Source organism: Pithys albifrons, chromosome 15 (assembly GCF_047495875.1).
Source record: "Pithys albifrons albifrons isolate INPA30051 chromosome 15, PitAlb_v1, whole genome shotgun sequence".
In the NCBI taxonomy this organism is placed as follows: domain Eukaryota; kingdom Metazoa; phylum Chordata; class Aves; order Passeriformes; family Thamnophilidae; genus Pithys; species Pithys albifrons.
In genome coordinates this window covers 11,149,674-11,167,017 of record NC_092472.1, presented here as the reverse complement: position 1 = coordinate 11,167,017, position 17,344 = coordinate 11,149,674, and the positions used below count along the sequence as shown (strand labels likewise).

The window sequence follows — 17,344 nt, the reverse complement described above, 5'->3', positions numbered from 1 at the left end:
GGCAACTTCAACGTTTAGCTTGTGAAAATCAAGAGCTTTTACTAGGTAAGGTGACAATTCCTGTGGTCTTAATCCCAGTGACTCAGTTTCCTGAAACCTGTGAGACAGAAAGCTGCACCCTCTACATGCTGCATGGTGTAGAATTCTTCCAGCTGCTGCAAAGCACCAAGGATGATGTAATTTTTTTCCTTTTTTTTTCTCCAAGGAAAGCTGCAGGGGCAGAAAACATTGAAGTTTCATCTCATGGAGCAGAAAAGAAGGTGGCAACTTGAAAATTCTCACAGAGAACTTCAATCTCCATGTTGCTTAGGAAAAGGACTGTGATTTCCAGGAGAAAGAGTGTACAAGCTCAGATGTGAAACCAGGTACTGGCAGTCCTGCCTGCAGCTGCCAGGATCACAAGATTTTCACTCTGACTAGTGTAGCCTTCACAGATATCCGAGGAAAGAATGTACTGCATCTTTCAATGCATTTTCTCCTAAGGAAAGCTCCAACAAGACTGCAGTATTTAACTTCTCAGGGTTAGATCTCCTGTGTCATCACAGTGGTGCTGTATCCTCACACACTCAAGCAGAGAATCTTCGTCTCCATCCAGGTATAGTTTGTCTCAAATGCCAAAGCTCTGCCATGTGTGTGTGCTCTATGGACCACTGGAAGAGAATTATACTTGTAGATATTCAAGGTGGGTAGAGAGGCTTGTGGCAGAGGATTGCTCCCTGCAGAGCTGGGATACTCAGTACACTGCACACTGGTTTGTTCCCAGATTTTAATATACATCACATTTACACATCACCAGTAAAAATCTGTACACTTCACATTACAGTACATACGCGCCACCAGTTGCTAGCTAACACCAGGACACTGATGAAGCCCAAGACAACTGCCCTAAAACAGGCAGGGGGGCCAGTCCTTCCCTCCAGGGAAGTTTCTTTGGGATACACATTCTGATGAGACACTGCTTTCCAGAGGGGCAAGTGAAAAAGGTGAGCCAGGTCCCAGAAATGGATCTGCAGCTTTTCTTCATCCTCCAATAGCTGTTAAGAGCAGCCTGTTTGCACTGCAGCTCTGGATGCCAGGTGCTGGGATTCTGCTGGGATTCTGTGTGCCTGCAGCATCATTTCTTCATCTTCAGGTCTGCCTCGATGGCGCAGCGCCGCCCTCTGGTGCCTCCATCCTGCTCACAAGGCAAACAAACAGTTACACAACACCCAACACCACGGCTCATCTCGCTCCAGCACAGGGGGAGGGGGGAATTCTGCATCTGGCAACAACTTTTCGTGCTTTCCAATCAGGAGAAAGGGAAGCTGTCCCTAAGGCAGCCTGTGAAGGCCTGCCTGCAGATCTACCTAACGATTGCTCTGGACACAGCAGAGCGCTGGGCTTGGCAGCATCTCCGTGCACTGCTGGAGCCAAGGCAGAGGCAACATGGCTCTGGCGCAGGCAGGTGCTTTGGAGCCTGGATGGTGCAGGCTTTCTCCTAAATGGCAAATTCTAGCTTAAGGTGGGAAGAGGAAACTGCTGACTAACCTACCTTATCAGCTGGTGATCCCTACGGGAAGTGCTCCTCCAGTTGAGTGACCCTGGCACTAGCTCCCTAGTTTCTTGGCACAGCTCCTTTTCATGAGCAGAAGGCAACCTGAGAGCTTCCTTTGATCCGCTGCCCTCTCTCTGGCTGACATGCTGACTCTCCTGGAGTACTCCTCTGGCTTTAGATACACATAAGAGATAAGAACAATTCTGCGACTTCCTCTCCTCCCTCCTCCTTGCAACTCAGAGACTTGGGATTTCCCAGAGGGGATATTTTTCCAAACACTTTCAGATCACCACAAGGACAGAGCAAGATATTTCTGCGGACTGTCACATTTGTTTTCAGGACCAGGAATGGTAAAGGAGTACATAGCTGACTCCTCACTCTTCCCAGACCTTTTGTACTGCCTCTGATGTGCAAAAGGGGCAGCTGTGCAAACATGAGAGATGCAGGAACTACAGGTCTGCACCACTTGGTTTGTCTTCCCACTTATATGGAAAGAAAGCAGGAGAGTAGTTGGGGAAAAAAGCACAAGCAGATGACAAAAGGAAAACACCTGAAACCGGAAGAAAAGACTGAAGCCCCTCCCACTCACCCATGCTGAGAATAAGGGACTGAGATATTTCTTCTCTAAGGATCACCGTGGTGCAGCCCCCAAGTCAAACACACCCCGCTGCAGTGCTAAGGATGCTGTGACAGTGCAGTGATCACCCAGACAAGGAGCAGAGCACCTGCCAGCAGTACTGCAGAACCTGCTGGAACCTTTCAATACTTACAAAGAGAGAGAGAAGGAAGGCAGGAGAGCCCATTGGGACACTGTCCTGTTAAAAGGCCAAACAGAAGGACTTATCAGGCATCAGCTACGGAAATGCACACGCCACACAGAAGCACTGAGCCCACACATGAGCACAGAGAAACATGTGCCCCACTCCCCTTCCCACATGGCATCAGTCTTATGCAGCAGGAACATAAAAACAGACAAAAAGAGGGATACTGCGAAAGTCAGAATGCTAGGAAAGGGATATTCCCTCCTCAGTCATGGCAAGGCCTGGTCTACCAAACAACTTCTGCAAGGTGCAGCTGCCACTAGAACTAAGCAGGTAGTCCCCGCCATCACAGTGTTGAGTGCACCAGCTGACACCACTTAATCACATTTGGATGTGTCTTTGCAGAATTAAAAAAACCAAACAAACCATCACTGCTTAGATCACTGTGGAATTCAAAGTTCTCCAGTGTGTCTTACACAGCAAACCAGAGTTGACTGATTTTCTAGCTCTAAAAATCTGACTAGAAAGTGAAGGACATGGCAACTCCCTTCATCTTCCTGCCGTATCACACTTTTACCAATACTCTGTTCATTTCCCTACAGTTTTTATCACCTATTTTTAAAAATATGTAATAGAACTATTGGGACTACTGAAGAAACTCATGAGACCTGCCTCTGGAATGCTGTACAGCTTCAGAACTGAAATCTAATCAATGGACATAAAAAGATTTGTTTCATATGAAGATGCTGGAGCCACTGTAATCTCAAAAAACATTCCGCCTCTCTGTTGTGAGAACTTCATGCAGTATCTTGGAATTCTTCAGAAGATTCCAAATGCCCTTCCAGAGGGTGCAGCATTCTCACCTTCTCTGAAGCATCCTGCTTGCGAGTGGAGTCTCGCCCCCGCAGGCTCTTTGCACTGATCCCTGACTCTGATGTTTGCATCATCAGTTGTGTGGCCAGAAATTGCTGCAAGAAAAACCACACTCTGTTAAGATTGCCAGGCAAAACAGGCTCAGTAAGTGCATTTCAGTTAACTATCAGAGACCACAGGCTGGGTCAGAGGCAGTTTCAGTTCCTTTTCTGCTGCTCAAAATAAGTCCCCTATTTACCTCAGAAGCCACAAGTCCTGAGGAGCTATAAAACCTCAGTTAAAACTCTGTTAGTCCTGCCAGTTGGGATATTTTGCTTCACAAGACATTTTAAATGGCATAAATTCATGGGACAGTTTCACGTACACTTTATATCAACATAAACCAGCACAGCCACCCAAAGAAGCCATCGCGTCCCCTGTCATTCACTATTTTGTTGCTTGTTTCTGTTCCTGAACCACACCCTTGTTCTTGCTGGCCTAAGCATTTCCCTGAAGGAAATTACATTTGAAATTGTTCTGGGCTGAACCTATTAAAAATTTTGCTGTATTACTTCTAACTCGCCCACAATCTAGTTCAACAAAAACACCTGAGTAAGCATGAGAGAGATGCAGCAAAGGACAGAACTCCTGTATTTAGATACAGAGCGTGAAACTGTGGTCTTACATCTATGGACCAAGGCAGATGCTCTGTTCTCAGCTCAGTACTTTACCTGGATCTGCTCCAGGACATCTCGCTGCATCTCCACAGCCATGTGGTACACATCATGGTCAGAGCTGTTGTACATAACTGCATTTTGAAACATCAGCATAATATCACGCTGGAACTCGGCTGTGGTTCGTATCAGCCCGTTCTCAATGTTCTTTTTGATGGTAGATAAATCCATTGGCCTATGAAAGAAATGCAGACAAAATTTCAAAAGGAACACTTAACTCTTTCCCCTCTCTTTTGGAAACAACCCTGGGTCTGTAATGTGTCGAGTTAGTGTCTAATTTAGCTGAACAGGTTCTGCCTCAGACAGGCTGCGCTCACGAGTATCAGGGCCTGGGTCAGAAGACACAAGCTGTCCAGGAATGGTAACAACAGCCTGAGTGATGCCTCAGGAGAGGCATCTGCCTTCTCCACACAGCACTAAGGAGAAATGTAGGAGCTAGAGCAGCAGCCACTGAACCTGAACTGTTTAGTGGAGAGATTTCAGGGCCTAGCAGGGGATTCTGGTAATTCTTCCAGAAAAGTCCACTATCTGCTCATGAAAGAAGACAGCTTTTAGGAATTTCAAAGACAGCTTTTAGGAATTTCAAAGGTTAAATCCTACCCTTGGATAGAAACTAGGAGAAACAGATCAGTCATGTATCACCTTACTGGTAAAAATGTTCTGTGTAAGTCAGTGTACTTAAGTCAGGCGTGTGTACAGACATGTGCTTGTTACTGAAGACCTGCTTCTTGGGGAAACCTGCTTCTGACTGAACCATGTCAGGAAAAAAAGCTTTTCCAAGTGTTTCAGACTGCACAGCAGGCAAAACCAACATTGTTTCTGCCAGAAATCCCTACACAAATAATCAAATACACAGAGTTCTCGTGACAGAAGACTGCTAAGACTCACCTCTGCACAATGCTGTGGTAGCCTGGTGCTATATCATCAGTTACAGGCTGTAGGAAGACATTGGCATACCTGCAGAGAGAAAGAGTCCACTTAGCATCCATCCTTGCTGGTAAATATTTGTTTCATGCTTTCCTGTTATTTGTCTGTAACAATGATTCATCATCTCCCAGTAACAAGAGAGATAAGCTTCTGAGATGGGAGAGTGGAGACTTGTCTAAGATTAGTCACTCCTTTCTGTCAAGACATCAGACTCACTCACCTGTGATTAGCTGCTGCTCTCCAAACTAGCATGATGGCTTTCTTCCAGATCTTCTGTGCCTGTATTGCTTCCTGGTCCTCACTGCACACTGAACTGGGAAGAGAAGAACATACTTTCTTAAGGAGTTTGCACAGTTGCTCAGAGCAGAAAACTCACAGTTTATTTTGCATTTGACATGCCCATACTAATTCATGCCAAAGACAGAAGGGAAGAGTGGGAGCTGGTATTGGGGTGCTGTCTGCACACTTGCCCTTGTGAACAAGGAGAATCAGACGTATCATCAAGAAGTTCCTCCTTTGGGCCCACTCAGCAATACAGAAATGAGATTCCTACACACCCTCCACAAGGTGGGGCTTGCACCTGTGTACACTCACAACTGTGAGGAGGCCGGGCTGCTGGGGATGGAGTCAGCAAGTGCGTGGGACTGCAGAGGTGCGTTGTGGACACTGAAGCCGTCGTCGCTCTCACTCACAGGGGGTTCATTATCCATCTCTGACAGATATCCTTCACCCTGATCTTCTTCTTTGGGTTCCTCCAAGCTGGCAGCCTCACTGGCACCATCCTCATCATCTTCCTCACCCTGCCCATCCTGAAACACAGAGTTCATGAGCTGGCACAGCCAGTTACAGCAGCAACTCAGAGCCTCCAAAGCAACTGTGGTTCAGTGAGCACAGTGATTTTCTTGTTACGCTGCAGACAACTGTACAGGCACTTTCACAAAATCCCTGTCTCTCCGGCCTGCCTTGCCTACCCCTGCAGACCCACAAGCACATACACACACAGCTTTACAGCTTGAAGCAATCTCCCTTTCAGCTCCAAGTGCAGACTGCTTGCTTCTCTTTTCAATGCAGAAGGCTGAACACAAGCTTTGCTTTTCAGCAGACAGCAGCAGCAGCAGTGAGATGTTACTAATAAACTTAATATGCCTGTAACCAAGAATTACCTTCATCTGACTCCTAAATAGGGCTTGGGCCTCTTCCTTCATTGACTCTGAAAGAAAGAAGCACAGAAAGGTTGACTCTCCAAAGCAGTCTTCCCTACAAAAACTCCTGCACCATTGCCTACTGTCCTGCAGTAATTACCACTGTTCCTATATGTACCTTTTGTCCCTCCTCCCCAAAAAACCTGAACCAGATCACTGACAACTATCAAGCTAATAATGTTGCATGTAAAAGATTTCCTAGCTGAATTAAGTTACCTGACAGCTCAAATTTGTGCTGAACATCAGCCTGTGAGGAGTCTTCACTCACATTTGGGACTTGTGGAGGGGATGAATCATCATCAGGTGGGGTCTGGAGGGAAAAGAAATGCACAAATCTAGATGTTTGTGTCAGCTTACTTCAGTGAAGGTGTGGGCACATCTCACTCACCCTAACCTAACTCAAGGCAATGAGGTTCACTGAGCACCTTCCCAGCAGCAATTCTGCACGTGGGTGAGGGGAAATACACGAAGGTACTGCCTAAAGTAGAGCTGCTCTGCATATCGAGCACATCAGCAGCATGACTCCCAGTAAAACAATCAGTCACATCCACTGAAGGGTCACCTTCAGCCCAGCAGTCATTCTTCCTCTAAATTTCTCTCCTACCTGCCACAACTGCTCGTTTCTTTCCCCACACCAGTTCCAGAGAGCCTCTCTGCTCACATACCTCTGTCTTCACTGTATTGAGCACTGCATCTTCTCCCTTGGATGCCTCTATCTTGGTTTCAGGAGTCTCTCCTGCTGTTACAGCTGCTCTTTGATCTTCTTCTATCTCTTGACTTCTAAGCTCTGGTGTTTCTGTCACTCTTGCGGCCGCTGGTATGGTTTGCTCAGGGTCCTGCTGACTCTGCTCCTGCTCTACAAGCTCAGTCTTTATTTCTGATGCCAGCTCGCCAATGCCCATTAGGTCTCGAATTCCTTTTGCCTCTGGCTCCTCACACTCCAGTCTCTCCTGCTTCACAGTCACAGACACTTGGGGTATCTGGGCCTGTTTCTCGTGCTCCTGACGAATTGAATGTTCCCATGGGCCAGGAAGTGTCTGAGGGTCATCAGTATCTTCACAGAAAGAAGACAGAGCAGCTTCAACAACTGCTGCATCCAGGACTTCAGGGTGGTCATCTACCTTTATTGTCAAAACAAACACACAGTAGTGCAGACCAAGGTCAGAATGAGAGATTAAAGAAAAATTCATGTTACTGGGCACTGAAAAAATTGTGGAAACCTCAGTGTGCTGGGTTACAAAGTTGCCTTTTGCAGCCAGAATTGTATCACTCCCTGCAGAGCCTCCTGTGGAGCTTCAGTTTCAGAAACATGGTTACTTCTGGAAAGGACGCTGTGAGCACCACTCATCTGTCTGCCAGAGCCGTGACCCAAACCCCACCCAACGCGAAGAACAAAGATTTCTTTACGCACTCTGAAGAGAAGCACCAGGTTAAGAGGAACACCAGTGTCAGACTGGCAGCAATGGTGTCATAGGATAATTTCCTATTGATCTGGAAAACGATGGTGAGAATGTGCATTTTGGAATAGCTATTTCTTCCTTCCTTAAACTAACTAAATCGGTGAACAGCAATCACTTGAGACTAACCCAAGTGAATGTGGAACAAGAGACACTGGCACTCTCCTTTGCCCATTTACCTTGTCCTCAATGATGGCTATAATATTTCCAACTGTATCGAAGTCCAGCTCTTCCCCTGTATAGGACACTGCAATATCCATTTTCTCAGCCAAATCCAGATCTTCTTTGCCATCCATGCAGTGATCTTTGGAAGACCCTGCAGCGCTGCCAGCCCCAGAACCTAGGCACTCTTTCTTGATGGAATCAATAATCATGGATATTTCACTGCTGTCCATGGACACTGTCACAGTGTGGGAATCAGACACTGCCTCCATGGAAACACAGGCTTCTGGCTGGCTCACTGCACAAGGATGAGAGGGACAGTCAGAGACCAAGCTGGAGAAGTCCAGCCCCATGTAAATAAACACTGTAGAGGATAAGTCCAAGCACCAACTGCAGCTATCTCAGGCCCAGCCACACCACCACAGCTCAGATAAATAAAAGACAAATATGGGTTTGCTTTCCCACAGGAGAGACAAAGTGAGGTTCCAACCCTTGAACCACAATACAGCGCAACACCAGCACTCCCACCCCCACCTTGCAAACCCTGTTTAAAACAATCTACTTGCTCCAGAACCTGGACATAATCATCCCTTTGGCCAGCATGGCAAGTCCAAGGTGCTGAAAGCCCAGCTGAGAGCTTGCCAGGTGCTGATCCCACGGGAACTTCTGCCTTTCAGCAGCGCATGATCTACGAGTGTGTAGTGCAAGAACACACCTGTGGCTACGCTTTCAGGAGCTGCAGCTGGTGGCACAACGGACGGTGCTGACAGCGTGGGCATCATGACAATAGTTGCCTGGGACACAGACTCTACGGGGGGTGGCAGGAGCTTAGCTGGAGGTTCGCTGGCAACAGCGGAGAAGGAAGCAAGAGGTGAGGTGAACTGTGCAGGACCAGCTTCTAAAAGCCGGGAAAGCGTAGGAGCACCTAACAGAGAGTAAAAGGGAAAAGCACATGAGCAAGAAGCAGCCACCACTGAAATCCACAACGCTACCACTGGGCTCTTCACTGTCTGGTGGCTTCTTCTGGGAAAAGACACTGAGAGATACCTATAAACAGTCCCAAAAGCTGCACAGAGAACCTGCACCGAAAATGCATGACTCCACTTTGTGTGCAGTCTGAGGCAGAGTCATGCAGCTATGGAACACCATTCACTGGAAGGGCTGGACAGACTAAGCCACACATGCACAGGAGGTGCCCTTCCAAAGTCTCATCCCAATACAATTACTGGAAATCTGAAAAACAGTGCTGAGAGAGCCACACAAGGTAAGCCAAGGCAAACAGTCATCACAGGAGCTGGGAGGGAACAGAGGGGATTTCTTTGCAGGTTTTTTTCTGAAGAATTCCTTCTATATCTAAGGTTGCCAGGCATCTTAGCTGTAACTTCCAGTTTGAATTTACTCAACTGTCTGGACCAAATCTTAAAAGATGAGGATAAGGAAAGCAAGCTTACTTGTAGGGAATTCTATATAAATGAATGGCATAATTCCTCAGTTGCAGATAATGTGATTAAACCACTGGTCAGCAGGAGCTGAGAAAAAACCATCACCTTATGTAGGTTGCTCTGAAAAAGCCCTTTGCAGAGTCTTGCACTGTCCCTCTCACCCTTGCTCTGTGGAACTCACTCTGCAGCTCACAGTCGTCTGGGGTCTAACCCTCAAAAGATCTCTAAGCTACAGCAGACAGAAGGCACATGAGTTCTCCAGATTCACAGGGAACTGCCTTTGACACACTGGGAATCAGACACTGGACCATTTTTCTCTCAACTGCCAGTGAACAAACCCTTTCTTTCTACACCAAAATACCTGGTATTAACCATCCTGACTGCATGGATCAGGATTGAGTCAAGTTTAATTGTTCAGATCACTCCTCCATAAAATTACTGTCTCCTTAAAAAAGTAGGGGTGAGAGGGACATGGGTACAGAAATAGGAATACAACTTGTAAAGAAGTCCTCAAACCAGGCAGGCTAGATGCCCTTCATCTTTCTCCAAAAAGAATTCACACAACAGTCTGAAGGTACATCTTAAGGGAGAACTGTATAGGGAGAGGCCCAAATTACCTGAAGCAGCAGGAGATGCAGGGACAGCACCAGGTGTCGACTGCATTTCCCCACTGTGCAGCACTGGAAGGACACTTCCTACCTCCAGCAGCACTCCTGAGCTGTTCATGTGACCAGAAGCCACTGCCATTTCATTTTCACCAACCTGTCAAAGAAGGACGAAACTGAAGTTCCTGGAGACACCATGATATCAGTGATGCTCTGCCAGACATGCATTTCCATGAACAGGTCCAGCATTTGCTTTCTCAGCATTTCTTCTGCACCTTTTATCCAGGTTAGTCCCTGCCTGAGGCCCCTCATACAAGTGCACAACATGAGACTCGGCAACTGTTCTTCAGCTGCAACACAGCTGCAGTACCACCTTCGAGGTCAGGCCAAACAGATCATAGCACTGCCTCAGTTCCTCTGTTCAATGACCTCACAATCCTTTACAGATGTGAGACTTTAGACCCTGAAATGGCATGGAAATACCCCTTGAACTGAGAGAAACAGAAGTACCAAGATGGAAAGTAACACAGTGAACCTATGATGTAAACCCGTCCTGTTCCTACAAGGAAAACCCAGTCCTTCACAGCCATTACTTATCCCTGTTTTACCCTGCAAACACAGAACCCATGGAACATTTACCCAAGCTAACAAATAGAACTAAATCTGAGTACTACAAAAATAAAGTTAACAGCAACACAACTACTCCATCACACAAACACTAACACAAGCAGGCTGATGGTTGCTGTTTTCAGACTGGGCTCTGAACAGACTCCTAAGACTTCCAGAGTCACTAACACCACAAGTAGGTTCTCATTATAGTCATTTTACTACCTGTCTATAATAAGGAGAAAACTGAAACACTTCAATATAGGTCATAAAACCCATTAAAGTATTCCCTTCTCTTATGCTAGGACACATTACAAATGGTGAAACACAACTTCCTGCCAGGATGTAAAGAACTGTGAGCCCAACACCAAGAACAGCTCTGTGGAGGCTGATGGGAATGAAGCTGACTAACAAGTTCCCTTCCCTGAGGAGAACAATTTCCTTTAGCAAAGCCTGCAACTCCAACTCCTTATGACTGGGGGGAGACAGCCAGTCCTACGTGCTGCATGATCCCTGCAGTCCTGCTGGGAAAGGGTCCCACCTCTGTGGCTCACAGGGGTAATTATACCTCTTAAATATAACTTTTGTTGGGACTTTCACAAAACTGCACATTTTTTAAAACGTCTTTTCAGATCCTCCTTTTTCAGTGGGAGACTCAGGAGCAAATTGTTTATGTGCTTGCATATATGAGCAGAGAGCTCCATACCAGCCTGGGGCTTGTGGGCAAGAGACTGCCCTTCTTCAGCAGCTCTGAGAGCAGAGGGGAAGGAGGCGGAGTTGCTTTTTGTCCTAGCATCTTTTTCTGGGGTGAATCATCAGTGACTGGGGTCATGGGGGCATCCAGGGGAGCAGAGCCTGGAGGGGTGTCAGGGATTCCAATGAAGGAGGCAACTGGGGTGCTGGGCAATGTCCCTGGCGTGACCTGAGAAAGAGAAAAACCACACTGTTCAAAGCCACACTCCACGACACGGACCAGACCCACTTGCTGCTTCCCCCAAGAGCATTGATCCAGCACACCACAGACACCTACTCCATTCACTCACTGCAACTACTCCAGGCACGTGCTTTCACCCTTTCCCTGCCCTGTAATGCCATTTCCCAGGCACTCACAGACTGCCTGGTCAACCCACTGACGCCCCTACATGGCCTTTGATCCAGGTACTGGATCACCACAGACATGGAAGACGGCATGGATCCCGAGCAGCCCTGGACACCAACCACGCTACAGCACTAACGCAGCCAAGAGTCCGCAAAGCACAGCAAGGGCTTCTCCCCAGGCCCCTTCTCTGTAATGGATGCAGAGCCCCGTGTCCCAAGCTGGTCTTCCCCTTCTACTCAGGAAAAGGATCCTTACCCCTGGACTGGCCTCATCCCCAGCAGGCTGGGACAGATCTCCCAGGGCATATTCCCCCCCTGGAGAGGTCGAGCCGGCGGGGGAACGAACCATCACACCCGTCAGTCGTCGTGGTGGATTCTTAATGGCCTGACGAGCTGGAAAAGAAGAGAAAAAGTGAGATTTCATGACTCCATCTTCCACAGTCCCTGAGAGTGACCTCTGACTTTATCCTGAAGAATCTTAAGAAAACAATTTATGTTGTAGGAACTTCTTGCACCACACTAGGCTCAGTTCCCAAATACCAGCTTTACATCATGCACCTCAGTTTTAGGTTTCTTTAGCAGCTGGGTATTCACCACCTCCCATCACCAACAGGTTAATTGAATAAACTGCACCAAGAGTTATAAATTAATTAAACATTTAGAATAAACGCCTCTTGTTTTATCTTCAGACACCAGTGAAACCATAGGGAAAACTAAAGGGGTGAAAAGCCTGACATTCTAATACAGAGCTCCTTGCTGTGCTTCCCCTTAGATACTCCTTTCCTACAGATTTTGTTCCTTTCTCAGAAGCCTCTGCACTTTGCCCTGTTACAAATACAGAGCTGAAAAGAGAATACAACCTTTCTCTCCAACTTTAGGGTCAAGGAATTCCTCCTGCAGGTAAGACTAGAGTATTTTCCAAATGTTCTTATGAATACACACATCTCTCTGAGGAAAAGGAAGGCATCTCATTTCCAGCTTACCCTGATAAGCAGCATCTGTAGCCTTCCTCTTGACTTCTGCCTCCTCTTCCTCCATTTTTTTCTTTCTGTACATACAACCAAAACCTGTTACAAAGCGTCTCAGTTCCCCTTACTTACTCCTTCACAATCAGTTTACTGATCCCCACGCCCAAATATCTCCAGACAACACCAAATTGTCCCTGTGGATTCAGACTCAATTCCCCTGAGGATGGAAGCAGAGTGAGACAATGACACACTGGGCAAGCCATCACCAAGCTCTTTACTAAGCAACTCCAAACGATGTTCCACATATCTTGTGCTGAGCAGTGGGATCCCTCAATCTAAACTAGGTGCCCCCTCAGACACCAAAGCATCTGCCCAGCTGCCCCATTTCTCTTAAGCCAAAGTACACAGAACAAGAGATGCCTGACAGAGTGCCAGGGAACTACAGTCTCAGAAGAAAGGACAACATGGAAACAGTTAAATAACCCACATCATAATCTCATTGCACAGCTCCTCCAGTCTGTTATCCATGTGTCCAGCCTGGATCAGCTCCGCATCCTTCTTGAGTTGCCTGTAATCAGAAAACCTTCTTTCTTACTGATCACTGAACAGGACACCCCAAGCACCCAAATCACCATCCCACTAAGACAACTTTTTCAGGCTAGGACTCTCAGATGTGACACAGCTTAAAACCTCTGCCACACACCTGTATTTTTCCTGTGTTTCTTTAATAATTTTCTTCAGCTCCTCAACCCGTTCTGCAGTCAGTTTCCGCACAATAACATCTTCCACAGTTTCCACAACTTCTCCCTTCTCACCACGTTTTCTCCTATAGAGTAAGAGAAAAAGAGAGGTCATATACAGAACACAAAAAACTCAATTCTCATTTCATAAATGGCTGCTGGCTGTCATTCCTGACACACTCATGCACAAAAAAAATCAACTTCCTCCAACTCCCTTAAATTATCTTGGACAGCACAATGTTCAAACAACCTCTTCTGAAAATCTAATGCATTCAGCACTAAAGACTTCAGGAACAGATCAAAGACTCAAGTCCACTAAAAATTCTCAACCTGCCAAAAAACAATCATTCCACTTCAGAGAAGATTCCTTTCTACCCATTAAGAAAGTTTTTCCTTGCTAACTTTACTAAAGCCCTTTGTCCTTTCAGCTCCAGTGCTGAAGATCATTCAGCACTATTACAAACAAATACTACTTTTAAACATCCCACCTTTAAGTTAATTTGATGTGAAGTCCCCAAACAAAATGTCTGGAAGTAGGAGCAATAAGTATTTGAGACTACAAAGCTGTAGTGAAAGCATAGATAAGAAAACTGTAAAAAAACCCACTGTAAAGCAGAGACAAATACAAAATGTCTCCCCTTCTCTTGCTGTCTTCTCTACCCCTACTGTAAATGAGATTTATGTGTAAAGTTTCTGCTCAGTAAGACTAACATGTTAGTGTTTTATTCCAGCCAAATAAATGCTATCTCCCCCATCTGCCACACCCTCATTCCACTGTCCACCCACAACAGCTGTCACAGCCGAATCTTCTCATTCCTGAATGCACCTCTAGGGAGGGTTTGGTTGGGGAAGAAAGGAAGTTGACAGTAACATGGGCTTTGCTGTGAGAACCGATGAGTTCCCCCCAAATCGCTGCAGACTTTGCTTGGGTCAGACTTGGTACTCACTTAGGGGTCTCCGTGGTCTCCAGGAGCTCTGAGTACTGAGATGCACAGTGCTGGGAAGAAACAAGGGAAGTCAGAGGACAGTGAAGACTCAGCTTGAGATAACATCTATCAACAAAGCCCACAGGGTACTCACTCCTTCAGAGGCCAAACATTTTATGAACAAAGAATTTAGAAATCCAACCAAGCAAAGGCTGTAGCTGTAACGTTTCTGTCTGTTAACCAAATTATTTAATTGAAGAAGACAAAATATCCTCACATCACGGCCAGTTTCAAAGCTCACCAGACACAGTAAGTGACCCTACAACCCCAACTTCTCCTCCCTTGAGTCTCTTAATCTCTTTCTGTCCCTTATACAACAAAAGTCCCGGGTGCTGGCTCAGACAGCAGAACACACCAAAATACATGGGCATTCACAAATTCCTGGGGCAATGAATTCCAAGGCTTAAATCATGTACTTGATGAAGAATCTCTTTAGTCAGTCTTACTTATTAATTCTGTAATGGACATCCTCAGCATTGTGCAAGAGATCTGGTATATTCTTGTTACTGACCTTGTTGTGTTAAGGGTTCTACCTTACTTAGCCATCCTTCACAAGGAAAGCTGTTTCATGTCTTTGATCATCCATGTCTTTTCCTTAACTTTATCCAACTGTACTGTGAGCTCAAGCTTAATTTCATAAACAGAAAAATAGTATTTAATTTGATTTAAATAAAATCGATTTTTAAAAATAAATTTTGCTATCTATTTTTAAAACAACAAATACATTCTCTTAGGCACTTGCCTTACATATCCCTTGCATCTTTCCGATTCAAATGTCGGTATCTTACCTTTTGGGAAAACCAGTCAGGAGGGCGTCCTGGCTCTGCAAAAGGCTTGATGGCTCTGCTGACTGAGACCCTGCAGGAGGGAAAAGACAAGTCACCATCATAGAATCATAGAATGGACTGGGTTGGAAAAGACCTCCGAGATCATCAAGTCCAACCCTTGGTCCAACTCCAGTCCCTTTACCAGATCATGGCACTCAGTGCCACGGCCAAGCTCAGTTTAAAAATCTCCAGGGATGGGGAATCCACCCCCTCTCTGGGCAGCCCATTCCAATGCCTGAGCACTCTCTCTGTAAAGAATTTTTTTTCTGATCTCCAACTTCAATTTCCCCTGGCAGAGTTTAAGCTCGTGCCCCCTTGTCCTATTGCTGAGTGCCTGGGAGAAGAGACCAACCCCCACCTGGCCAGAACTTCCCTTGAGGACTTTCTTCCACAAACAACATGTGGAGAAAAGTTGACATCCCTGAATAGTCCCCTAAACGTAATAAACTCACCAAGGAGTTGTTATGTTTGGGAATCACTATAAAGTACAAGACTCAAAAACATTTGCCTGCTCCCAATAAACAATGCCTTCAGTCATTTGTTTTGAAAAGCAAGTTTCTAACTTCTGATTATGCAATGACATTTCCTGAGGGTAAAAAGGCATATCAATAAGTGAAAAAGGCAGCAGAAAACAGCCAGGTAAGACTTGTACCCTTAATTCCTAAAGGGAAAATCACAAAGGTAAGCTCTAATACATTACAATTTAAAATTAATGAAACATCAGCAATCTCAACTCCAAAGTAACATGTATCACTTAAAACCAATTCAAGTACTGGTACCTGAAAGGTACTGCAGAAAATTGTGCAAGCAAAAATACATAAAACTCATTGAAACAGCAGAGGCATTGCATAAACACCTAAAGAGACTGATACGGGGACCCCCCAAGAAAAAGGATTTTATCCCTTCTCCATAAAATCATAAGGTCTTTACTGATTTTTAATCAGAACGTACTAACTTTGCACTTTATATTAATTTTTGATTTTGGCTTGTACCTTAGTTTGTCAGTGATCTTAACCATGCATAGCTTTAGACAAAAAGGAATGTAACCCTGTAAGCTGAACTTTAAGGACTAAACCAAAACCTTGTTTAGATTAAAAGCTAAGCTATAAGAAATAAATCAGAAAACCTGTCTAGGTTGAGGCTTGAAGCTGTAACATTGTTTAGTTAAAAGGAAATATGGGGCTGCAGAGATAAGAGCAGCCCATTAGATCTGTTAAAAGTCACCCTAAATATAGTGCTTAACTTTGGGGAGGGGTTATCAGCTGTAACTAAGTATATAAACCTGGAAACACAAAAATCTCGTTGAACATGACTTTGGTGGAATTATCCCCCATGTTCCCTGCACTGAATAAAAGGAAGAATTTTGTTCTATTCTACAGTAGACACATACTTTGGAGCATGAGCTCCCTGTGCGCCTCCAGCCGTGGCCAAGCTGTAATAAAATTGTGCTTCACTATCAGTATCTACTTTTTCTTTAAATCACCATCAAACTGAGCCTTGGACACTTCCAGGGTTGGGGCAGCCACAGTATCTCTGGGCAATCTGTGCCAGGGCCTCTCCACACTCACAGGGAAGAATGCCTTCCTAATCTCCAATCTAATCCTTCCTCTGTCAGTTTGAAGACAAACGCTCTTGTCAATCCATGTTTTTGTCCAAAGTGTCTCTCCAGCTCTCATCAATCTTTATTTTAACACACCTATGCTTTAACGCACTAGTTATATGGCAGCGAAACGCCTGTCCAGGTACACCTCTAACACCCCATCTTTGTTCTGAAGAAGCAGCGCGGTGACAGCCCCGCGCTTTGTCCCGGGCACGCCGTGCCTTGCCCAGGCCCTCGTTTCCCCCTCTGTGCTCCCGTACCAGTTCTGGTCGCCGCTGCGCATGACGGAGGAGGCCAGGCAGAGCTTCTCGCGGATGGACCAGGGCTCGGTGGGGCCGGCGCTCAGCAGTTTGTGTTCTGCGGAAGAGGTGGGAGTGTGCGGGGGCAGAGCCGGGGACGGCGGGGCTCGAACCGGTGCCTGGAACGCAGCGCTGGCCCCGCCCCCCCGGGCCCCTTTCGGCCGCGGCCCTGCCTCTCCTCGACCCGTTGTTCCCTCCGCCTCCCCCGTGCGCCGTGCACTGTTGGCCCTTCCCCGGCGGGCCCTTGGCAACCTCTCTGTTCTTCCCGGGCCGTTCCCTGTTCCCCCTTCCCGCTGCCCGCCAAAGCCCCGCCACAGCCGCGGCGCCGCTGCCACCAGGCCCGCACTCACTGCCTGTCCCCGCCGCCATCTTCCCCGCCCGAGCCGGGGACGGGGGCGGTGCCGTGCGCAGAGCCCGCCGAGAGGCACGCTCGCGCCGCTCGCCCCGCCCCTCCGCCCACCGCTGGTTGGTCGAGCCCCGGCCCCGCTACGGCAGCAACGGACACTGATTGGCCGTAGCGCACGCGCGCTGTGCCTCCATTGGC

General features: G+C 46.7%; 1 protein-coding gene across 5 annotated transcripts; it reads right to left on the bottom strand.

Moving 5' to 3' along the window:
- Positions 1 to 687: 687 nt before the first annotated feature.
- BRD8 (bromodomain containing 8) lies at positions 688 to 17,198 on the bottom strand. 5 transcript variants are annotated; one of them, XM_071570188.1, is made up of 22 exons: positions 17,151 to 17,198; positions 16,762 to 16,858; positions 14,863 to 14,932; positions 14,036 to 14,085; positions 13,052 to 13,174; positions 12,836 to 12,916; positions 12,364 to 12,428; positions 11,637 to 11,773; positions 10,989 to 11,204; positions 9,689 to 9,833; positions 8,345 to 8,554; positions 7,647 to 7,927; positions 6,676 to 7,131; positions 6,227 to 6,320; positions 5,972 to 6,018; positions 5,403 to 5,617; positions 5,029 to 5,121; positions 4,770 to 4,838; positions 3,879 to 4,056; positions 3,159 to 3,263; positions 2,305 to 2,349; positions 688 to 1,706 (listed from the first exon to the last, which is right to left on the bottom strand). In XM_071570188.1, the coding sequence occupies exons 1-22, from the start codon at positions 17,167 to 17,169 to the stop codon at positions 1,587 to 1,589; spliced, it is 2,916 nt and encodes a 971-aa protein (XP_071426289.1). In that variant the 5' UTR covers positions 17,170 to 17,198; the 3' UTR covers positions 688 to 1,586. The 5 variants fall into 5 exon arrangements, with proteins under 5 accessions (XP_071426289.1, XP_071426292.1, XP_071426290.1 ...); XM_071570189.1 differs by having other exon boundaries at positions 690 to 1,174; XM_071570191.1 differs by lacking the exon at positions 8,345 to 8,554.
- Positions 17,199 to 17,344: the final 146 nt, after the last annotated feature.

What these genes read in the sequence shown, in the direction of transcription:
- BRD8 (XM_071570188.1), bottom strand. An exon ending in CTGTGCAATGAGATTATGAT is followed by an intron (nt 12,429 to 12,835) that starts GTGGGTTATTTA and finishes TTGTATGTACAG; the next exon opens with AAAGAAAAAAATGGAGGAAG. An exon ending in TATTTAGGAGTCAGATGAAG is followed by an intron (nt 5,618 to 5,971) that starts GTAATTCTTGGT and finishes TCTGTGTTTCAG; the next exon opens with GATGGGCAGGGTGAGGAAGA.